This window comes from Pollachius pollachius, assembly GCF_949987615.1.
Source record: "Pollachius pollachius genome assembly, chromosome: 1".
Taxonomy (NCBI): domain Eukaryota; kingdom Metazoa; phylum Chordata; class Actinopteri; order Gadiformes; family Gadidae; genus Pollachius; species Pollachius pollachius.
Genome location: NC_136934.1, coordinates 39,842,789 through 39,867,653, shown reverse-complemented (window position 1 = coordinate 39,867,653; position 24,865 = coordinate 39,842,789). Strand labels below are relative to the sequence as shown.

Here is a 24,865-nt window from a genome sequence, read left to right as displayed (position 1 = left end):
GACACAAGGTAGGTATACTTTCTTAACGCTAGGCTATATATTTCACACTCTGGAATGCGTAGCCTGTAGGAATAGCCCTATACATGACTTTGTGTATAGCTCACACATATGTCAGTGGTCCCCCATGCATATGCCGCTTAATTACGCTAACCACGATCCTGGCCGACAAATGTATATATATATATATATATATATATATATACATATATATATATATACATATATATACATATATATATATATATATATATATATATATATATATATATATATATATATATATATATATATATATATATATACACATATATATATATTTTTTTATTGCTAATCTTTGTCCAGTAATACAAATGAATCGCTATGCACGGCTGGAAGCGATGCTGTGGAGAATACAAGACAACGGGCGGGGGTTGAAAAACAGGTTCAAATGACACTTTCTTTCATGTAGCCTACAGTGCCTTGCAAGATCCGAATGGATGTGTAGCGTAGGAGAAACCCGTTTACCTGTGCATGTCCAGTCGAAAGGAAAAGGTGCTTCTCGAAGATGGACTACCTCCCAGTTTACACCATTAATACAGCCTGACGCCGGATCGTAAAGAAATAGCTCCCCCGGCGCTCCATTTTTTTCTCGTCTAGTAATAAAAGGCAAATTAAAACGCAAATAAGTAAATGCATAGACCTTACCAAACATAGCCTACATTTAAACAATCCGAGCGGACCTAACATGTGCTATTGCCCTAATGCAGAGGAGAATATCCTTCGGGTGTCGGAAGGGATTTTGAAAAGATGTGAGAATGCATTAGAATTCAAGAAATGGTGTGATGGCGAGAAAGACTGTCTGTCGGCGGAGACGGATCTGCATATGGAAATTAGGCTTAACAACAGCGTACAGTTGTCAACTTATGGAGTCATTTTTGAATAGGCGGAAAAGAAAGGGACATTCGTGTAGTTACATTTTGCGATACGAAACAAGGAGAAACATGGTAAACAAGCACACGTTGCGTTATATTGGCTGAGCCTGAGAGTTGGTAAATACATACGGGAATGTTGCTTCTTGGCTTTTAGCTGTGGAATGACACACTGATAACATATCTAAAGTGACAACAGTCGTGGTTGTTAATTGCGTAACTGCAATAACACTTTACATTTTTGGCATTACCCCACATTAAGTAAACACATTAACACCATTTGCAACCAGTGACTGCTAAATGAGAGCCAAGGCGCCGCGAATCAGCCCCAAACGGCCACGCCCTCCTCTCAACTTAGGACCAATCGCCGAGCACGTCGCACGCATGGCCAATGACGCGCATGTGTGGACTGAACGCGGGAGAGAATGAACACACAGTGTGGGAAGAAGCGGACGTGTTGTCCTTAGAGTTATCAATTTAATCAAACGGAGTATCAAACTGACATAATAAGTAGAAGGGGTTGCGACGATTGTATATCGGTACGTGCTCGTGTTATTTTGCATGTATGTGTCTGTTGATCTGCCCTCAGCTAGCTTTAATGCAACTTCTTATCGTCAATGTTTACAAACTGGTAACCTTTACTGTTAGACTAACGTTAGTTATTTCAGACATTAAAGGTAGCCTACTCTATAATTTGTCCATATAAAGTCTGCATGTCTGGTGTCTTCATTGTGTTTCATTATCCGGCACAAAGAGAACCACGTCAGATGTCTATTATGTCGAGTGTTGATTGTTGAGTTAGCTGGTGTTTTTATTATCTACCTTTTTTTTATCTTACATGTTCCACAATTCACCAGGCCAAATAAAACCCCACAGCGAGCGACGACATGACGGAGGACTTCAGCCAATCGCTCACTCCTCCCGTGTCCCCCTCCGCATCGGACGGCCTCTGTGAGCTGTCCAGGTCCCGACCACCCTGCTTCTGCTGCGCCTCTGCTCGGGATGGCCCGGGTCAGTCCCTATCGTCAGAGGGGTACATGATGAACGGCATCATGAAGCGGTAAAGTTGATTGGTCGAAGTGACTTTCAAAAGTATTAGCTCTCATTTCATCTACAGTTGAATTTATAGTTTCAATTGAATCATTGTGTTGACAAGGTACATGCTATACTGTTTTAGCTGTATCCACGTCATTAAGTATTTAGTGCAGTGCTGCATTCAACAGTTGTAGTGTAGTACATAGTATTGAATGAGTAATTATCACATTTCATTTGTGATCCTACCAACAACATGTTCCTTCTGACAGCCCCTCCCTCTTGTATATCCATCAACACAGGAGTTTGGATAACTTGGTGTCAGGCAATAGCTAACCATTTTAGCAGGAGCTTGAAAGCACAAATATTGCAAAAGTAATCCCTTGCTTTCCAAATGAAAAAGTAGTTACTGATGTAACCGTGGAATCAATTTGTATCGGAAGGTTGTTCAATAACATTCAAAGGGTCAACCACACAGAAAATACAGAGGTTGTCTTTTGAACAGGGCTGTAGGTATGATTTGATAGTTGTGAAGGAAGAAAGCGGAAAAACAGCAACATTTAGAAAATAAACACCCTCCGTCTAGGAAGCAATGCCCTGATTGGTCAGAAATAAACCAGAAACTGTCTCAAATCGAAATGGTCTCACGCAGAGGCAGGCACGCAGTCAACCAGAACTGATATTGTCACAGAAACATTTCACTCACAAACAGCTGACAGCTGTCCTCTCCAACAAATTACACTGTGATTCCAGCTCTTAAATTTTAACTGCAGCACCTTTTTAATTCCCAACCAAGTCCCAACCATGGTCAGATCCTGAGCATCCCTCCCATGGCTGACCCCTCTCCACAGGCTGCTGCTGCGTCTGGACCCGGCCCCTGCGGACTACGAAGCGGATACCGTAGAGATCTTCGGCTTCCCCTGGACCACGGAAACGGCCCTGGTGGAATCCACCAAGATGCTCTTTGGTCTCCTGCGGTGAGAAAATATATGTACTTCTTTAGTTACAATGTTGGTTAACTTTGGAGGTAGATACATGGTCAATACACTTTCAGTTGAATAAATCAAGGATTTAAAATGCATCAAAATTAAATATATATATATATATATTACACTGCATTTGTTGCCCCCCGTCCCTGAAAATCGTTTTCAAGGGATCAATAACGTCACATCTTATTTGATCTAATCTAATCTATCATTAGCTGATTTATTGCTGTCGCTATTGGCATTGCAAAAGTAATGGCTCTGTTTCTCTTCTAAATTAATTTAGCAAAAAACTAAAAGCATGGTAATGGCCAGAAAAAAGTCTGAATTGACAAGTCTTTTAGAATGGAGTCAGCGTGTGGAGGGAGAAGGCGAGGAGGGGGTGTAAAGCATTGCTCATTCCTGGTGATGATGTCACTGCGTGGTTTCACTTTCTCTTTGTTCTATTCCAGTCAAAGGCTGTTGCGGCTGGAGGGCCTGGTCCAGGCCAGTTCCCATGACTTTGGTGAGCCTCCACACACATCGGTCCGTAGTCATGCAAACCCGGGCCGTCTGACAGCCTTTATATTTCCATACTGTCCAGCAGCTGATACGCTACCCACGCGGTGCTATCCGGCGGTGCTTTCCAGCAGAACAATCCAAGTCATTTGCATGTCAGTCAAATGAACAGTGAACGTATAAAAAAAATTGCTTCATGTTGTGCCGGTATTAATGGCTTGTGCCAGTACTTTAGCCTACACATCTAGTCACAATTTCCACAAATTTTGCCTTTCTTCTCTTCAGATCTCCATCCATCAATTAAAATGTTGCCATTTCCTTCTCCTGCTTATTGCTGACAAAACGGGTTCCAAGCGGCCCATTCTCAGTAATTGCAATGTTGTGTAACCACTCTTGATATAGCAGGAACAGTTTGAAAGGACCTGTGTGAAACGCTCAACTGATATTGTGTAATATTGTGCGTATGTGTGGACAGGTCAGGCTGGCAACCTCCACTATGAAGCGGAGGAGCTCAGACAACATTGTGTGTTGTTCCTCCAATATGTCAAGGTCTTTCTGCACAGGTAATTGTCCACGCATTGTAAAACACTGACCTGCCATGTATGTTATTACTAGATCTGTTACTCTATGTATTATGTAGTTCCATCCATTGGCATGGCAATTATGATATCAATCTGAACGTGTGTGTGTGTGTGTGTGTGTGTGTGTGTGTGTGTGTGTGTGTGTGTGTGTGTGTGTGTGTGTGTGTGTGTGTGTGTGTGTGTGTGTGTGTGTGTGTGTGTGTCCTTTGTATTCGATGCATGCGTTCAACTGTGCCCCAGGATTTCCCTGAATCTTTGATCTGACATGTGAGTGCGGGTCCATGCAGATACCTGGAGGTGTCCAGCGGTCGCGAGGAGGGCCCCGCGCACCCCTACGAGGACCAGGAGGCCCAGCTACCGTCGGCTCTCCTGGAGGAGCTGTTTGGACTAACCCTACTCATAGGGCGCCTCAAAGACCTGCCAGCCAACCTGCAGAGTGCCTTCACCATGCAGAACCAGGGGAAGGTACCGCCACGTGGCCCCTCGATAAACACTACTGCTGTTGTCGTGGCTCCTTTAAAACACTTCATTGTGATTCGCACTGCATCTCCATTTGATTATGAAGAATGATTATGAAATGTGTATTTCTAATGTAAAACCTCTGTTGGTTGGAACCCCCAGATCTTTCCTCCCGCGTGGCATTTGCTTCATCTGCATCTGGACATCCACTGGTCTGTGCTGGAGGTCCTTCACATCCTCGGGCAAAAGATGCGAGGTACTACCCTGGATCAAACACCGGCTACTCTTTTGAATTGAAAAAATAAATTATATATATATATTAAGATTGGTAACTACCTTAGTAAGTAGATTTTCCAGTATAATACCAACAATTATAGGAGCAGTAGGCCACGTTTCTGAAAAAGGTTCTAGTTACTCTGTATATCCAATGTTGGTGCAACATAAACACAATCCTACGAGTGACTTATGACCAATAATAATAATCAATAACCAATCAGGGCTAGTTTTGTATCTATCAATCAGGAAGGTTCTCTACAAAGTCAAGTTCCTGGTTGCCTTTCTTTTCCCAGCTACGCTGAACTGCACATGCATGATTAGAAATCGTTTGGTGGGAGAGCTGGGAGACGTTTCATTTTGGTTAAGCGGAATTTCATCCAAATCCTGCATACTCTTCGTTTAAGTTGTAAAATGTATTCCTTTTTTTAATTCACTGGGTATGTCGTTTGCGAACAGCTTACCAACCAAAGGCTTCTTTACTTATTTGCATGCGATTCTTCCTTGCTCCAAGGCCAGGTAGTGTACGCCCACCAGTTTGTGAACCTGACTGGGGAGAACCTGACTGACAGCAGCCTGTTTGAGACTCACTTGTGCAGTCTGCTGTGTGACCTCACTGGCCTGGCCATGGGCAAGTACAGCAAGGTAGGGAGGCCCGCCACACCTCATTAGGCCCCCCCACACACACACACACTGATCCAGAAGCACAGGTGATACGGAGCGTATGATGAAACCTAGTCTCTCAAATCATTAATCTTTAGATGAATATATAAAAGTCTGATGGCAGTCGAGCTAAAATCTTTCACTGCGTATTTGTTTCTACCCATTATGTCGCTGGGGGCGGAGATCTGTAAGCGTGTAATGGTGAACGCAAACTCGGTCAGTAGTAGTGAACTGTATAAAAAAAAGGGTCTGTAAAGGTTTCAAATCCACACCGTTTAGACAGCCTATTGTAGAAATACACTTATTAAAATCCCCTTTTGACATTTTTATCCAAGCAGGCAAATGAGTTTTCTTCCATAGAATATAGAAACTGTAAAACAAGGTGTAACTCAGCCGCTTACACTTTTGGTTTCCGGCCCAGGCTCTGTACCAGCTCCCCTGAGAGGCTCTGCTGTAACATCGTAGGAATGCTGGATCAGAAGTTCTGCTATAACAAAGTAGTACTGCTGGATCCCAGATTAGATAATAACCAACGGTTAAAAATAACTGAAAAAAGAAAATACGCAACTGATGTTGATTTCTCATCCAAATTGAGATGCATTCAATGGCTGCCGTCAGTCTATAATACCTGGATGTAATTGGTCCAGTGTAAAAAACATGGCCCAGGGTTTGAACCATCGCTTCGCGCTTGTTTTGCAGGTGAGGCCAACAGAGGCCTTGGCTAGCGATCATTACCTGTGCACCTGCACAAAAGAGCTGTGGCTCCTCATCAGGCAGCTGCTGGATCACAGGAGTAAAGCTTTACACACGCAGGTGAGCCAAAAAAACGTTAACTGACCACACACACACACACACACACACACACACACACACACACACACACACACACACACACACAGACAGAGTGTCCTCCCGTGTTAACTGTGCCATGTCATACATGCATCATTCGTGCTCTAAACATGGTCCCGCGTGTTTTATTCTCCATCAGTCATTCTGGAGCTACATTAACCAGCTGCTGCAGCCGCTGGTGGAAGGCAAGCCCCCCGCGGAGCAGTACGCTGGGCTGCCAAGCCTCTGCAAAGACCCGCTCGGCTTCACATGGTGGCTGGTCACTCACCTGGCAGAGCTGGCCCAGTACGGCCGCAACGGCGTACTCCAGAGCGAGGTACTGGGAGTACGGACATGGTTGTGTTTCAATGCTCAGCGTTGATAACAAGAAAGAGCTTTCTGCTCACTTTGCAACGAGAAGTCTTGGGTATTCTGTCTCCCCAAATGATGGGTTGTTACATTTGGCCATCAAATATTAAGGTGTATATATTGTATATATCTTGGCTGTTTGTTTAACTTTAGTAATTTGGCTCCAATACAAACTGTTTTGTTGAGAGTCTATCATCTATCTTTATCTGTTTCTATCTGTCTTTCTCTATCTTTCTCTCTTTTATCAAAACAATTGTGTAACCCTGTTTGTTTACATTTTAACACCCATTTATTTTTTTATATTTCTATATTCTTAACTCACAGCAGCAACTTGAAGCTAACTGGAGTTTCGTTGAGGACCTCCTCAAGACCACATGCAACCCCAGGGTGAGAAAACACGCGTTACTGTGTAACCACAGCCAGCCCAAAGTAACTGGCTTGCATTCTAAACACTTTTTCTCACACTCCCTCTGGACCCACAGGCCCCTTTACCGGAGGAGCAGGTCCGCATGCACGTGCACTGCTGCCTGAGCCTGTGTCTGCTGTGGGAGCCCAGCACCGCGGCCGTCTCCACGCTGTGGGACTACTACAGCAAGAACCTGGTAAGGCAAACCCCCACGACACCAACTCTTACATACAGGTTCCAATGAGGGGTTCCACTAACCGTGTTTGTCTTATTTTGCTGTTTTCTGTCGCTGCATTGTAAGGGAAACAAGAAATGGCAACCAACGATAAAAAAATAAATAAAACAGATTCATTTTTTAGTGAACCAAATGAGCTGGTATAATTGGTTTAGTGAGGCATATCATGATTTACCAAGATTTCCTTCGCCATGGTGTAGCAATAATTATTCACATTTGTTTCCATATTAATGATTTGCTATTGGCTAGAGGGCTGGGGAAAATAAAATCAAAGGCGAGTGTGTTTCTAAAACATGTTCAACCTATCCGCAGAGCGCCTCCTTCAGCGTGCCCTGGCTGGGGGTGTCGGGTCTGGGCAGCGTGTGCAGGACGCCCCTGGCTCTGCTGGAGCAGGCCCGGGGCTGCTGCTCCCCCGGCCCGCTGTGCTCCCTGGGACACACCCAGCTGTACCGCTCGGCCACCTCCTTCCATATCTTCCTCAGGGTGCTGTACCTCTGCCTGGCCCAGGACAGTGGGAGTGGCGCCCCCCGCAGGCAGATGAAGGGAAGGTGAGCACAGTGAACGAGACTTGGCAGGGTTTTGTTGGCTATTGTTGTTGTTGGTGTGTGTGTGTGTGTGTGTGTGTGTGTGTGTGTGTGTGTGTGTGTGTGTGTGTGTGTGTGTGTGTGTGTGTGTGTGTGTGTGTGTGTGTGTGTGTGTGTGTATCGGGGTTAGGAATAAACGGGCTCAGGCATTTTGCCCTCCGAAATTGGGATGACAGGTTTAAAAATGCCCCCATAAAATAAAGAAGTTAAGTTTCTGTATTTTACTCGTTATTTGCAAAGTGGTCCGGTCCGGTCGTTGAATCATAGTCAGGCAATATAGAAAAAATAAGGTAGTTCGGTTAATTTCCTACCCTGGTATACACTGTGCATATACTGTGTTTTATGCTTTATATCAGTATTCTAATAAATCCAGCCTCGAGGAATGATGGCAGGGACTCAATGATCGCTGATCAAACACTTTAATTTGTTGCAATTCCAACTTGGAAGATTTTGCAAGTCCGCCTCATTTGTGAGCATGCACGCTCTTGGTGGATCTGCGTGTGTGCACTCGCCAGTGTTTGTGTACGTGCCAGGTGGGCCGCGGTCTCCCAGTGTCTTTGATATTTGTTCAGGCCCCCTGGTGGAGCAGGTGCCTTAGGAGTCAACCACCTGCTCTTCAACTCAGACAGGAGCCAAGAACCACCCTACTGACACACACACACACGTGGGCACACATACACTGATTCAGACACACACACACCGATACAAACACACACACACACACACACAAACCCAATCAAACACCCACACCGATGCACACACACACTCAAACACCCTGATGCCCTCACACTGTCACACAGACACACACAGATCATAACCAGTGCACCTGCTCCCAGGCCAGTTGCAAGGGTTTATGTTATTTTTCTTTAGTGTTTGCCTGATTGTGTGTGTGTGTGTGTGTGTGTGTGTGTGTGTGTGTGTGTGTGTGTGTGTGTCTTCAGTGCACAAATGGAAGAAAGCAAAGATTACACACTCTGATGGTGCGCGTCAGAACCGGGCCGAGGGGCAATCCCACATCCCCGGCCCCCGCGGCTGGGTGCCAGGGCCAGGCAGCCGCTGCTAAGCCCACCTAATGACTTCCCTCTGTCTGGAACGTGCTCGGCGGCTCCGCAGACACGGAGGCTAATTAGCTAACGAGCGCGGCGGTTAATTCGCCTTAACGAAGCCGCGATGGTTTCCAGCACAGATAGGGGGAGGGGGGGAGGGTTGGCGAGTGGGTGGCTGAGTAGCCGGGTGGGGGGGGGGAGTTGTAGTGGGTGGTAGGCACTGGCAACCACCATACTGGGCTGGGATGGGTCCAGGACACCCATGCTCATTCCCCTACCCCCTCTCCCCTCTCCTGGAGTGGGGGGGGGGGGGGGGGGGGGGGGGGGGGGGGGGGGGGGGGGGGTCTGTGGCAGAGTGCACCGTGGCCAGCGGTTTCGGCAGAGTTCCCATTTCCCGGTCGGGCTCAGCGGAACTGTGGCGACGGCGGCGGCCATGTTAATGAGGTGGACTGGGAGCATGTTGATCTCCTGACACTGGGAGTTAACAGCATCTGCTGCCTGCGGAAAGAAAGCTGTCAGGGATCAACGGACAGACAGACAGACAGACAGACCGACAGACAGACAGAAGGATAAGCCGGGAGATGTTGGGCCAAGGGAGACTGAGGCTAGCCTCTGGAGACCAGACAGATATTCACGTTTTGTGTTCAGCAACGGATATCAGCCTGGCCTCGGCTCGGCAGCAATTGATTTCCAAAGTATGGGCGCGGCCAAACGTGGATCGACAAACTCCAGCCAATCACAGAGATGCTATTTCTTTTCGCCTTTGCGTGAATCCTTGCAAGAGTATGCAAAGACATATTCTGTATGCCTTCAGTGCTGATTTCTTATTCAGTCTGTAACGGTTGAAAACTGTTTGGCCGTAGATTGCTACACTTAGCCCAAGCGCCGGCCATTATACATTTTTTTGGGGCGCAGAATGCGGCGCAGCTTGTTCGTCACGAATTGGAACGCCCTCCCCGAGCGCTGATTGGTCCCATCATACCTTCCCTGAGCAATGGCCCTCGCATTTTCAAATTTTGCAAAAAAGCTTACCTTGTTATTTAGGCCAGATGGATCTGCAGAGGGATCCAGAATGTGACCTCTTGAGAAGGGGTATAGCCTCACAGCACGAGACTCGAATGGGGCCTCTGCCTCTGCCTCTCCGAGCACTGTTCCCGACCAGCCTCTCTGTGTGCGCGCCAGTGTTTGGCATTGTTTGTGTTCATCGAAGCACATTCCACCTCTCTGCTTGGCCCTTGAATGCGAGCTGGCCCACCTCTGCCCTCGCAGGCCCTTGAAGGTTCGGCTGAGCCGTTTCTTGCTGTTGTTCTTGACCCTGTCTCGCTCCGTACAGCTACCTCTCTCGCTCCCTCAACTTTTTTCTTTTTTTTAATTATTATTACTGTGGTATCGGTTGCACCGCCTTCAAGCCGGCTGTCTCAGGATGTTCTCTGTTGTGTTTTGACCTGGGTGCAGCATCACACACACACACACACACACACACACACACACACACACACACACACACACACACACACACACACACACACACACACACACACACACACACACACACACACACACACACACACACACATATCTTTGTTTGGGGGAGAGGGACCCTCAAGCCTGCCGGGAGAGCAAACCACAAGGGAGGTGTGTGTGTCTGTGTTTGTGTGTGTGTGTGTGTGTGTGTGTGTGTGGGGGGGGGGGGGTATTGATCTCTCTGGTGTTTGCAGTAAATTGGTTGGCTGTAGAGAGAGTAACCAACCACCCACTGTGGTGTGCCTGAGTGTCTCTGACATTTAACATGATCTTTAAAGGCATTTCTCCACGGTGCCCGCAAGATCTAACGGCGGGCTGGGTGGTTCTCGCTCTATCACTCTCTCTCTCTATAACTCTGCTCCCCCCACACACACACACACACACAAACACACACACACACACACACACACACACACACACACACACACACACACACACACACACACACACACACACACACACACACACACACACACACACACACACACACACACTCCCCCGTAGGAGATGGGCATAGGTGGTGATATGGAGTGGGTGGAGATCAGTAAGTCAGCATTTCAAGTCAACGAGTGAAAAAATCACCTCCAGAAGAACAAAATAAAGTATTTTGAGGTGGAAGGAAGACAAGAAGGTAAAGGCAATGGAGAAAAGCAACGTTTAAACCCTTGGGTTGCTTTAAATGGACACTTGGCAGCTAATGTTGCTGCAGTAAACTTTGGCTTCAATGGAACAGTGAGCCCCACACATCCAGGGCTCCAGAGTCTCTGCATGAAGGCCTTATTTGGGCTGCCATCCATCAAGCTACTTGATTGCTTCATTCATATTTTACAGTCCAAAGTGCTACAAGAACAGGCGGGAACCAATGCCCTCGTATAAAGGCCAGTATCATTATCAACCTCTCGTAGTTCATTACGTTCATGAAACAAAACGCTGTCGTTCTGAGAAGGCCCTAGCATAACCGGCCTGTTGTCAGACACATCCAGCACTTCGCCCCCTCCGTCTCCCCGTCCCTCCTTTGTAACCCCTTCTCTCCTCCACCCTTCTCCACTCCTCCACCAGAATCTACTCCAAGTTCTCGGCTAAGAAGATGCAGGAGCTGAGTGAGGCGGGCCTGATGAACTTCCTGCTGCTGTTCATGGTGGTGGGGCGGCAGGTGGAGCTTGAGGACGTGGCGGGCCGGGCCTGCGAGCTGCTGGGACACCTGCCCGCCTCCTGCCCCCCCGGGCGCCGGGCGCTGGTCTGGAGGGGGCAGCTGGCTCTGCTCCTGCTGTTCCAGGTCAGCTGGTCCACATGATATAGGGAAACATGAGCCCTCTGTTTTGGTTTATTGATGAGTTTTTCAGTATGTTATATTCATAATATTTCTTAAGGGTTATCTGTGATAATGTTCAGTGGCACACTGTGATACTCAAATCAACACTTTTCCTTGAAATGTCCATATAAATACAAATGTATTCATGGACACAAAAAGGAACGGATCTTATCCTAATCGGCGCTATCTTACATCATTTTTATAGTTCAATACATTTTATTGCCACGCAAAGAAAAATAAAATCTGTTAAATGGCAGACAAAGACAACATAACAGTGTTTTTGTGTTGACATATATCAACATATTTAGTTGTGAACAATGGTTCGTTTTTGCTCCAGGAGAGGGGTCTGGACGTGGGGGCGCAGGCGGGCTGGTTAGCCTCCTCCTTCAACGAGACGGCCAAGGAGTTCTACGACAAGACCACGGAGGTCTCTCGCAGGCTGGCCCTCTGGGGGCCCCTGGGCTCCTACCTGGAGGGCGTGGCCGAGGTTTTCGAGACCAGCGCCTGCCTCGGCCTGTCGCAAGAGAAGCTGCTAAATGAGGGCTTTGATTGGCTGCTGCCGGCCTGCCGCCAGTCGGAGCTCCACTCAGCCCTGGGCTTCCTGCAGATCGTGCTGTCCCAGCTCAGGTACCGCCAGACGAGATTAGCATACACTGGCCATTAACGTTTCAATGAGGCCTCCCTCAGTGTTGGTGTTTGCTGTTCAGGACGGGTTTACGGTTTACAATCTGTATTGAGATCTACATATAAAACAATGTTTCTGGAGACGGACTAACAAGGCTTCTATAACGATGACATCTCTCATTACAGTAAACAGCTTAGTTATCCACCCCAGGACCAAGGTTCCACTTACCATCGACAATGACAGGATTGTGGAAGGTTTTCCTTTTCTGTGTGTGTGTGTGTGTGTTTGTGTGTGTGTGTGTGTGTGTGTGTGTGTGTGTGTGTGTGTGTGTGTGTGTGTGTGTGTGTGTGTGCGTGTGCGTACTGGAAAGATCCTCTGTTCGGCATTGTGGCCCTTGTGTGTCTCTGGGGCCCCTGTGGCCCCCAGGTCACCTGTGCCAGGTGCTGGCAGAGCCCTGAGTAGAGTTACAGGCTCGGGGGACCCCCGCGGACCCTGGCTTTGCCGCGGGGACGACGCTGTTTTTGACTCGGCGCGGGTTCAACCGGAGGACAGCGGTGTGCGTTACGCACGCGACCCTGTCTGTCAAAGGTCAGGAGCTGCGGCTCCCCCGAGGGCCCGCTAGTCACTGTAGGGTGTGGAGGAGGCCCTCAGACAACACAGGAAGCTGGACGCCATCTGTCTGGTGGCACTGTGGGTGGAGGGTGTGGATCTAAATAGTAAATACTTCTGTGTGTATAGTGTGAGTGTAGTGTGTGTATAGTGTGAGTATAGTGTATCGTGTATAGTGTGAGTATAGTGTATCGTGTATAGTGTGAGTATAGTGTATAGTGGGTGTATAGTGTGAGTATAGTGTATAGTGTGAGTATAGTTTATAGTGTGTGCACAGTGTGAGTATAGTGTATAGTTTGATCCACAAGCCCTTATGACAGACGATTCCGAGGCATCGGTAAATCTCAGATGAATCTGATCCGGATACATCCCCTCTGCCCCCCTATGTTCATGGTCCGTTGTGTTAAAAATGATTCAGTGGCTTACTGTTACTCCACAATGACTGGAAAAGGACTCATTGTCAGTCTGATTCAGTTCGGTGTATGCAGAGGTGTTGCTTGACAAAAAATATGCATTAGACTTATGGATTAGTTATATGCACAGCTGTGTCTAGAGACAAATGACAACAATCAGCCGCAGATAACATGTTATTTTGGCTCCATTCCAATATTTGCTTACAGAATCCCATGTTCCGAACATCACGGTGTTCCCTTGGAGCACATAGTACAAAGAGTAAATTTATCTGGGGTGCTTGAAATAATGGGGGATTTGTTGAATAGTGACGTTATGCACTAGAATACAATCATTGTGGTCTTTGAAAAAGTTAGATTTCACACACGGCGATTCATAAAGCGCTATGATTACTTCTCTTAACCTTCCCTCCCATCAGCGCGCTCGCACACACACACACACCCACACACACACACACACACACGGCTATACATGCGTGTTACAAATGAAACGCATACCTACATGTTCACTCTGGTTCCAGGCGTATCCAGTTAGCTCTCGTTAACTCCCAAACTTCCCAGCTCATGTCTCCTTGTTGGAGAGGCCACACATTTACACATTAATGGCCGAAGGAAACGGAGAGGATGTACGGTGATAGCCCCGCACGGTGTGTGTCTCTCTGTGGCCCTGGCCTGGACCACAATGACCCATTTAATGATAATAAAGCCCCCTACACCGCCCCCGCCTCCCACCCACCCCTCTTTCTTCCCAATTTGTCCCGCCGCATTAAAGCTAATTCCTCGACCTGGCGATACTCTGCACTTCTTTTAGTGATTAATGTGTTTCCTCTGACACAATTAACGGGTAATTATGTAGCCCGGCAAACTCAGCCAGAGTATCGCGGCGTCTTATTAAGAGGCGCGCAGAATCCGCACACATTAAGAGAATTATCGGGCGCAGGAAGCCTCGCAAAAACACTCGTCTCCATCAGCCACCGCCATGGCGCCGAGGCAAAGTAGCCAATCAACCAGTTTAATATCTTAATCTGACCCCCCCCCCCTTACTCACATGGCCGCCGGGGAGGCGGGAGCATCTGCGTTTGGGCCCTGGAGGGTGAGAGCGGCGCCGGCCATGGGAGGGATAGACACCTGCATCCCCAGGTCCTTTTTTAGCTGGACGGGGCGGCGGTCTCACCAGGGAAGCACCAGCCACGAGCAATCATAAAGGCGAAACCACCACGGTTCAGCCGAGGGAGGGTGTGGGGGTGTGTGTGTGTGTGGGGTAGGGGGTGTCCCCTCTCCTTTTAATGCCACCAAGGTGGAAGTAATTTGCGAGATTGAGTTTGCAGAGTGGAAGCGGTGGGGTCGGCCGGCGTCACAGATGTGCCTGAGCAGCCATAAGGAGCGGGAATGGAGCGGGGCAGGAGCTGGGTGGTGGGCGCAGCCTGTAAAGTTTGCCCTTTAACACGGGGCCCCGGACAAAGAGCGTGTTGTGTGTGTGTGTCACGTCACGTGTTGCGTCTCAGCCGCGAGAAAGGTTAAATTAGGTCTGGGAATTGTTGTGTGTGTGTGTGTCAGTTTTGCATGTGTGCAAGATTAAAGTGGAGTGTGCGTGTATATCTGTGGATGATTTTGTGTATGTGCGAGATTAAGGCTTTGCCCGTGTGTGTGTATATCAATGTATGATTTTGTGTATGTGTGAGATTAAAGGTGTGCGTGTGTGTGCGTGTGTGTCTTGTACAATGAGAGTTGATGGGTGTGAAAGGCTCATTCCTCAGTAGTAACGAGGCTAATGAATTTAGACTCTAATCGATTGTTTTAGCTCTCTCTGGATTAGATGCAACCTTGCTGGAAGGGAAGGCACTGCCGAGGTGTGTGTGTGTGTGTGTGTGTGTGTGTGTGTGTGTGTGTGTGTGTGTGTGAGAGGGAGAAATGGAGAGAAAAAAAGACAAGGGGAGGGGGGGAAGAGAAGAAAACTGGGGGTGTGAAGAGACTGGGGGAGAAATGAGAGCTGCTAGCGTTCTCTCTCTCTCTTTCTCTCTCTCTCTCACCCTCTCTCCCTCTCTCTCCCTCCCTCTCTCTCTCTCTCTCTCTCTCTCTCTCTCTCTCTCTCTCTCTCTCTCTCTCTCTCTCTCTCTCTCTCTCTCACCCCCCCTCCCCCCAAATGCGGGCGAGCGAGGGGGGACAGGAGAGGATCATCTCCAGTCTAAATGAGATTACAGCTCCTTCAGCTGCTTATCTGGGCTAATGCCAGCCACTGTGGGGCTGGCGGGGCGGCTGGGGCGAGCGAGAGAGAGAGAGAGAGAGGGGTGTGCCAGCCGAGCCAACAGAAGCTAAAGTACGCTGTACTGTGTACGCCGGGATCAGCCCTCAGCCTCTCTCCCCCCCCACTCTCTCTCCCTGCCTATCATATCTTCACCCACCCCCTCCCCCCCCCGTCTCTCGTCTGTGCTCCACCTACACCTCGCACTGCAGAGCTCCACGCCGCACCACCGCTCCCGCCGCTAATCCCCCCCGAGACGAGAGAGCGAGGGAAAACACAAGGAGAGGGGAATGAAAGGGAAGAGAGAGAGGAGGGGGGAGGATGGGGGTGGAGGGGGTGGGTTAGGCGGTGGAAAAGGGGGGGGGGGGGGTGTAGTAGGGGGTTTAAGAAATGCGAAGCAAGGAGGCGGAGGGAGTGGCTGCTCTGGAAAGACGGCGGCTGTGTTTGCCGTCGTGTTGAATGATTTATCTGCGTGTGCGTGTGTGTGTGTGTGTGCCGTTCTATGTGGCCCGTCTGTCTGTCTGTCTGTCATCCAGGCGGGTCCATCAGAGAGGTGTCCACGCTGGCCCGGCCCCGACATGGGCCTCCACCTCCACCACCACCACCACCACCACCACCTCCACCAGCAGCAGCAGCGTGGCCAGAGAGCGCCACCTAGCTGTGGCAGCGGCTCTCTGGGTCCACTTCTTCCCCTTCCTGCGCAGCCTGCGCCTCTCCCTGACCCCCCCGCCCCAGCTGGCCGATGCCGCTGCAGGTCAGTGGTCCCGACCAACGGGGGGGGTGGGGGGAGGGGAGAGGGAGAAAAATAGATTGAGATAGAGAGACAGCCAAGGAGAGAATAACAGGAGGGAAATGGCTAGGGGAGAATGTTCAAGTTCAAGTATTTGATTGTGAGGTACACAGAGAATCACAGGATTAAACTGAACAGCTTAAGAGAAGGCAAGTCACCGGCAACCTACAGAATCAAACCAGCATAAAGCTTTCCCTATAGCCGGTAAGCCTCAAGCAACATGATCAAATCTAGCTTCCTTAAGACCTACAATGCGTAAAAATGATATACAATGACATCCATATCCACCACATGGGTTATAAAACCAGAAAAAATGAATGTATTTATATCTAATAAAATGATGCTAACACCCGACAGGCAACAGACAGACTTTGACTGGATGATCAGATGGAATGATGTCAGGAAACTAGAAGGGTTCAGAGGATACAGAGTAGGAGTGGAGAGATGAACAGGCAGAGGAGACGTGGGAAAAAGGACGGATCAAGGAGATTTGAAAGAGGGACAGGAGAGGAGAAGGACAGAGGGGGCAAGGGGGCAGGGAACGGCTAGAGGAGAGGAGCAAGGTGGACAGGAAGACGGTAGGAAGTCAACCGAAAGGAAATAGGGGGGGGGGGGGGGGGGGGGAAGAAGGATGAGGGTGGATGAGAGGAGAAACAAAAGGGAGGCAGGAGCTCAGGTAACAGAGGGAGAGGTGAGGGGGGTGAGGAAAGGAGGGATGGGGAGAAGTGAAAGACGAAGGGAGCTAAAGCGATAAGACCGATGTGTGTCCTGGTGAAGACAAGAAAGGACTACGAGGCAGCGGGGAAGGAGCGAGTCAATAAGAGGGTGGGAGGATGAAGTATAGGGACGGGAGGAAAGGGAGAGAAATGTTCTTTTAATGCGCTTTGGATCGGGGTGTCAGCTGGCGAGGCGGAGAAGTACAAAAGCACTGCCTTGGCAGCGGAGGAGGGGAGACGAACAGAGAGAGAGAGGGCCAGGGAGATTGTTTGCAAAGCCATCGGGGAGCAGGAGCAAGATTAGGGGTTGAAAGAGTGAGGAGGCCCTTGAAGGAAAGGTAGAACGCTCGCAGAACAATAAAGGACGTGAGGTTAATCTACCGCGAGGCTCCCATCCCTTTTAAACTTTCTGGGGAACGTTTTGGCGCGATGCTAACTCTGAGGGTTGTTTAATCCCCCCCCCCTGCTCCTCCTTCTCTTCCAGGCTTCACGCTGTTAGCCTTTGATCTGCCGAGCTCCGCCCCCAACGACCTCCAGCCCCGCCCCTTCCTGTCAATAATGCAATGCTTCGGCTGGGACGACATGCTGCCCCCGCTGCTGGTGTCCCGCTACCTCCCTCACCTCCTCCAGAACAGGTACTCCCCCCCCACCCCCCCTCTAATCCAACCGTAGTGTTCAAAGCGACGAGGCCCACGGAGCACACACACACACACACGCCCCCGTGTTCCCTTTTGGGACCTCTGTCCATCCCTGATCTCTGATCCCCGCCCCTTCCAGTGAGCTGGTGTCGGCGATGGGCTCTGGTCCCGGTGCCGCGGTGCCCGGCTCCGCCCAGGCCCTGTGTGTGAGGGCCTGGTTCCGCTGTGTTCTGCAGCAGCACCTCCAGAGGAACCCTGATGGTTCCGACAGCAGAGCGGGTAAGGTAGCGCTCTCCGGGCTACAGGTTCAACACTGAGAACACGTCTATGGTTGAGCTGAGGGCTGTCGCTGCAGCCGCGGAGACAAACTTTATTGCTCTTTATTTTAATATCATTGCAATATTATTTGATCATGAATTAATTTGCACAAGGCAAGAGACACCCGACGATTTTATAATATCGCGTCCTTCAAACAGAAGTAGAATCGTATTGTAGCGTCCTGGTAAACCGTTCAATTAGCCAACATTTAGTATGTTCAGTTCACATACACACTCATTCATGCTTCGCTTTTAATAATAATAATAATGATCGTCATTTATAAAACACCTCACGCTACGGAATGCTTTGCTTGCACACAAACGTAAATCAACAATAATTGGGAAAAGATACAGAAGCACTCAAAGCAAAAGTGATGAATATCAACATTGCATATCGAGGAGTCGGGTATACGAGCGCTGCACCTGAAGCAGCGTTGTCGTGCGGTTGTGGTCCACAGGCCGGGCCGTGGAGGAGCAGCTGGCAGAGCTGACGCGGCTGGTGCTGCGGCTGCCCGAGGTGGACGCTCTGCTGCAGAGAGCCGGCCTCCACCCCCCCGCCGGCCGGCCGGAGCCCAGCCCCGCCCTGGAGCTCTTCATCAAGGTAGCCGCCCCCTGCATGGAGCCCTGCTCCGGGGGCCACACTGTAGGGGCCATGGTGAAGGGAAGGCCATGTGTGGATTATTCTGTCCTTTTTTTTATTTATTATAGTTTTTCATTTATATTAAGATTTTCATATTTTATTTATTTAATTTTGTATCCTTTTTATTCATTCTTTCATTATTTTGACAGGGACAGTGCACACATATTACATTACTGTCAGCATGCCAGAGTAAGCCAAAGAGACTCACTTCATCTGTAGTCTCTGGGCAGGCAGCTAGTTAAAAACAGCTACAATAGCACAGAGGACACAGAATGACAGTACCTGCACTGTCTGCAGAGACCAACAGACAACTCAACTTCAAGGAAAATATATAACATTTTCAACCAATTCCATTCTTATTATAAGAAAATAATGGCTTGTATATCGCCAATGAAGGCATGTATAATTATATTCCGTATTGGTGCATCCCCCACTATTGTTTTTCATCAATCATGACGCTTTCAACATATTGACAGAAGTTATTTCCTGCCATTTTGCCTCAAGTACTGTTGTTTCTTAACAGTAATTCTTCCTCGCTTCCGTTAAGGACTTGTCAAATGTGTGTCTTCTGTAGGGTCTGACATGGCTACATTATAATGGCCCACACCTCAAGTACAACAACTCGACTTCTCCATGCAAACGTCAATCCAGCTCCTTCCCGTATTCGTTTTCTAATATATCGCGTTCGCTTTTTCCTCCATCCTCACAACATCCAATTAAACCTCCGTCTCTTTCGCCTCTTGTACGTTATTTCCCTCTCTCTTTCCTATCCGTCCCGCGTTCCGTTCTCTGCTTCCTGATTGGCTGTCCCGGCAGGCGGTGGGCCGGGTGTACGGGGGGCTGGAGGTGCTGTCTGAGAAGTCGGCCCTGGTGGGCAGAGCCCTGGAGTACATGGGGGACATCCTGAAGTACATCAAGCCCTACCTGGTCAGCAAGAGCCAGGAGGGCATGCAGCTGGCCTACTGGGCTGTCGGTGGGTGACTGAAGTTCTGATCTGTATTCTGTTCGACTGTTCAACAACAATCGCTCTCGGCCTGGGGATTTTTTGGAAACGGCATGTGAAGGTCATTCGTACATTTGCAGCACCAAATCGTTTCGATTCATGATAACTAAAATCCCCACATCCACGTCAAGTCCACATCGACGAGGTCAAACGTGTTTAGTGTTTTTATGAATGGTCGTCATGGCGTCGCAGGGCAAAGGGGGACTGAAGAGCATGATGCAAGCGAAAAGGCTTTCCCTCTCACTCACCCGTCCTTCTTTCCCGCCCCGCCGATGGGATTCAGGCTGCGTGGTGAAGCACTGGAGCCCCCTGCTGGCAACCTCCAGAGCCCAGCAGCTGCTGTTCCGCATCGTGGACGGGATGCTGCTCCCCCACAGCCTCCCGCCCCACGACCGAGCCCTGAGGAGCAGCCTGCCGCTCTACCTCCAGGTCGGTGGGCCACCCCGTGTACTGGGGGGGTAAAGCGTCGTAGACGGAGAGATAAAAGGGTTGCGATAAAGAGAGAATTATAATTAATGTAATTATAATCCCTTCCATCGCACTATACATAGCTCCTTCAAGCTGCAGTAAGCAGTGTGTTTGAGTTTGAAGTGTGCTTTGAATTACGCTAACTTTAGGGATACAGGGATCTAGGTTAATTGCTCCGACTCTGCAGCAGCTAAGAGAAATCTCCTGTTTTTTTTCAGCGAACCTCGCTTTTTCAGATTGAGGAGAAGTGTTTTTCTTTTTCAGAATGTAGACCGAGTTAGCTTAAAATAGCAAATCTTACATGTTGTCTTTTTAAGTTTTTTTCTAACAATGCATTACAAAATCTCGAAAAACGTGTATCTATAAAAAAATTGAAAAGAATGAGGATTATTTTTCAATGCCTCATTCGCCTCTCCTCTTGATCGCTCTGCCGACGCTGTCTTCTGATTGGCCGGCCAGGGTCTGTCGGTGGCCTCCAGCGTGTCCCAGTCGAAGGGCGTCTACCTGAAGAAGCAGCTCTGCTCCGTCATCAGCCGCTACCTGGACCACTTCCTGCCGGCTACGCCCTCCACCGGCGCCGTGGCCAATCACCCAGTGCTGCTGGGCGCCTGCGAAGGCAGCCCCTCCCCGCGGGGGGTGGCGCTGAGACGGACCACCCTGCAGGTGCTCTGGTAGGTCACAAGCTCAGCCGGTACGAGGAGACGTCTCCAGGTTAGAACATCCTCTCCGGACAGAGATGTTCTCAGGCCAAGTGTCTGTAAAGGTTTTAAATCAACATCGTGTAGACTGGCCACTCTGAAACTGCGACTACTTAAATCCCCCTCTGAAAGCTCCACCTGCCACCTGGAATGCCTTTCTCATAGAATATTGCGATGCAAAGCAGTAAAGAAAGCGTAACTCCGCCCCTTTCTGTTTTGGGTTTCCTGCCCAGGCTTGTGTTAGTCTGGATCATGGCAAAGCCCTAGCTCAATGTGCTAAATGCATACAAGCTTATACATGGGTTTAAAGTTTCATAAAATAGGTTGTTGAGTCGTTTAGACGCATTGGTTTTGATTTCCAGTCCAGTCCACTCTCAAGATTATCTTTTGAAAAAGTTTTTAGGGCGAAGTCTCTCATATTTCAGATGATTGGGTTTAATCTAAAATGGGCAGAATGATGTGTTGTTGGTTGCTGGTGTGTTTCAAAAAATGCAGAGGCCCCCTACCCCTCCCCCGCCCCTGAATTCCAAATATACGTGGGCGACATTGGGGATATGTAAATGCAAGAATATAATTTACCTTTTGGCCAAATAAAATATTGCCTTTTTGTACTGGATGTGAGAGTGAGCTCTGACCCGTGTGCTTCACAGTGACAGCTTCCTGCAGTTCAAAGGACACGCCCCCCCGCCCCGCCTCACCTCGGTCCTGGCCTTCCTATTGGAGCTCCTGAGACGGAACGCGGACACGGACCCCCTGCTGCTCACCCTGCCCCTCCCCTCTCTGCTGCGCTGTGTGATGCTGGTCAATGAGCCTCAGGGTGAGAAGAACACACGCACACGCACATGCACGCACACACGTCACACATGCATAGATGCATATATATCGACGTGTGAACACAGTTGCTTTTAGTGATAGTGTCCCTACCACCGCACACAAGTCACCTGTTTACTTCTAGATGTACTAAGCTATGTGTGTGTGTGTGTGTGTGTGTGCGTGTTGTCCGTGGTAATGAGCTTTTTTATTTTTAGAATGATGGAACAACACCAAATGTTGATTAAAAAAAAAAATAGACCTACTCTTACCCGTGAATACTCAACACAACTTCAGCACAACGGGCCAATCACAGCCCTGTCACAGTCCTGGCTCCCTCCTCATGAAGCCGCTCGCAACACAACTTTCCCCGGAGCGCCGGCGTTCCGAACGCCCGCAGCACTAATCCGAGTGATTATCGGCAGGCAGATGTCACTTGACACTTTGTGCTTTACTGCGCAAATGACACAGAAGTGGCACATTTTCACAAATCACACATTTCCTTTAGCGGTAATCACAGAAGTAGGTGAAAGCCTGGAGAGCCCGGCCTCATAGTGTGTGTGTGTGTGTGTGTGTGTGTGTGTGTGTGTGTGTGTGTGTGTGTGTGTGTGTTTGACAGTGAGGAAGAGCAGCACAGAGGCCCTTCAGCTGGTGGTGGAGAGATGTGCGGCCGCTTCTTCACCGGAGCCCTGCGGCCAGATGATCAGCGCCCTGCGGTACCCACACACACTTAATAATGCTTATAATAATTACATTACAAACGTGGCCGCACCTGTAATTACCATCAGCACTGCCCTGCCGGACCTCTCCGTGGTAACCCGGGCGTGGGTCAATATTTGATTAACACTGGTTGATTTATCAATCATAAAGGCACGCAATGGATACGGTTGTGAAATTGTTGGCCAATTTGAGTATAAAACAATTATGTTAAAAAAACCCGGTTAAAAATACTGTTGCAATCTGCAATGTATTATTTTTTATAATGAGGCGGATGCTTGACTAATTTACGACATTTCTGCCCCCACACACACAGACACACACACACACTTTCACATTTGAAAACCATTGCGTGGAGAGCATGAAACTAACAACCCTCCATTTGCCATCTATGGATATCTAAGATAACATTTTTATTTTGATTGTATTGAATAATGCAATTATGTAAATGCAAATGTGTGTGTGTGTGTGTGTGTGCCACTAGGTCGTTTGTGGAGGAGAACGAGGGGGTCTATGACAGACTGGTGTACAGCGCCCTAGAGACGGTGGCCCTCTTGGACCCCCGGGTGGTCCGGGCGCTGGTCCCAGACCTGTCCCTGAGCCTGAGGACCACGGAGCACAAGAGGGGCCAGGGCAGGAACGCAGCCCTCAGGTGTGTGTGTGTGTGCGATCATACATAAACATCCCATGTTGTAAAGAATAGACGCACATAGAAGGGCTGCACGTTTATGACAATTGCTAATATTTGGCGTCGATATTGTGTTGGTTGGTGAACAGATTTTAATTTTCTAACCTGCCAACCGCGTCCCATTGCTTGGTGTCATGTATTCTGAGAGATTCCTCAACCACACATGGACACACAAGACTCTGGCGCCCTTAGAAGCGATGCCTGTGATTCCTTAGAGTCCTCATAGCTGAGTTATAATGGTTTTTAATTTGATTTCATTGTAACAGCTGTACAAAATCCGATGAATTTCATTGGTTAAGCCCAGATGCCAAAATCGTGATTAAGATTAACATGCAATTAATTGTGCAGCCCTAAAACAGCCCTTTAATTGGTTTGCATTAACAGTTGAGTGTAGAAGGGATGCCCGGGCCTCTCAGGAGGCCCTTGTGTGTTCATGAGAGGTGGCGTGGTCGTCGGGTTGACTCCTCTGACTCCCTGTGACAGGAGCGCCTACGAGAGGCTGTTGGGTCAGCTGGGCGAGAGCGGTCAAGCGGAGATGGTCAGCCTGGATGAAGACTAACAGCAGGCTGGACACAAACACACACACACACACACACACACACACACACACACACACACACACACACACACACACACACACACACACACACACACACACACACACACACACACACACACACACACACACACACACACACACACACACACGCAGACAAACACAGCCAGAACCGGGCCGGAAAAAGCTGAGTATGACCATGAGTCACAACCCGTTCATAAACATTCAAGCCCTCTCGAGCTAGCCTCCTTTAAGATTCTGGAAGATCATGTTTATATCCTTTATTTTGATATGACAAATATTGTGCAGTGGGAGTCTAAAGAATGCATATGTTTACAGAATAACTAAATAGGTCAAAGACAATTTAATGTATGTACTATTTATATTGTAGCAGAAGCTGTGAATAAAGATGCGGGATGTTTTTATCTACGGAATATGAAATGTCAAATAAGTTCTAATAAATACGTTTGCTTGGTTCTTACTCTCAGGTCATTTCACATGCATGCCAAGTGTGTTGTGTGTATCCGTATGGAAGCACATACGTAACAGCGTATACGTTTCTTGTGGTGCTCAACCTCTGTGACTCCAGCCTCCAGATCTCTCTCTAATTGGTATTCTGAAACACAGATCATTGACGGATGCGGCAAAATGCAATACGTCATAAAATGTCAGAGAAAGAAAAAAAAAGTGATTCCAGAAGAGCAGCATTTTATTTATTTCCTTTCTTTTTTTCTCTTTTTTCAATTTCTCCTTTTGACTCTCCAAGTCACGGCGTCTCGCGCAATCGGGCGGCGAGTTGGCACCTAATCACCGCCAGTCTCACTCTCGCCGCATACAATCACACACAGCCATTTTCTGTCATTGCTAGTCATTTTGCAACCTTATCAAACCTCTGCACATTGTGAACGCTCTCTCTCCAACGCGCTGCATTACTTTTGTCCGAGAGTGGTGGACGACGTGGCGTTTTCCAACTGACAAGAGGTGCTAATGCCCTTTTTTTTTTTTACTTCTCCATCTGCATTTTATGCTGACGACTCACAAAAGCCACAGCCGTCCATATTCAACGGTATGCATTAAGAAGGAACAACATTGTGTGTTGTGTTTTGTTGTTTGTTGTTGTTGTTGCGGACTGGTATATCTTTTCATTTGCAAACATCGACTTGCTGGTTATATATTTATAATATATATATATATATATATATATATATATAGATGTATATTTATATTATGTCTTTTT

General features: G+C 48.4%; 1 protein-coding gene across 1 annotated transcript; it reads left to right on the top strand.

The window, feature by feature from the left end:
• Positions 1–1,353: 1,353 nt before the first annotated feature.
• On the top strand, positions 1,354–23,960 carry mms22l (MMS22-like, DNA repair protein). The gene is made up of 26 exons (XM_079756533.1): positions 1,354–1,447; positions 1,785–1,968; positions 2,792–2,917; positions 3,376–3,428; positions 3,897–3,984; positions 4,290–4,467; positions 4,624–4,717; positions 5,249–5,379; positions 6,097–6,210; positions 6,386–6,562; positions 6,919–6,981; positions 7,077–7,196; positions 7,548–7,783; positions 11,449–11,665; positions 12,039–12,328; positions 16,124–16,341; positions 17,578–17,728; positions 17,871–18,010; positions 18,507–18,649; positions 19,505–19,661; positions 19,975–20,120; positions 20,619–20,830; positions 21,508–21,674; positions 22,287–22,383; positions 22,869–23,036; positions 23,556–23,960. Exons 2-26 carry the CDS (start codon positions 1,796–1,798, stop codon positions 23,629–23,631), a joined length of 3,735 nt encoding a protein of 1,244 aa, XP_079612659.1. The 5' UTR covers positions 1,354–1,447; positions 1,785–1,795; the 3' UTR covers positions 23,632–23,960.
• Positions 23,961–24,865: the final 905 nt, after the last annotated feature.

Excerpts from the sequence above, each read along its gene's own strand:
- mms22l (XM_079756533.1), top strand. The coding sequence starts at position 1,796 with ATGACGGAGGACTTCAGCCAATCGCTCACTCCTCCCGTGTCCCCCTCC. Across the intron at positions 3,429-3,896 it reads GGCCAGTTCCCATGACTTTG|GTCAGGCTGGCAACCTCCAC; the intron begins GTGAGCCTCCAC and ends ATGTGTGGACAG. Across the intron at positions 18,011-18,506 it reads TGGTTCCGACAGCAGAGCGG|GCCGGGCCGTGGAGGAGCAG; the intron begins GTAAGGTAGCGC and ends TGTGGTCCACAG.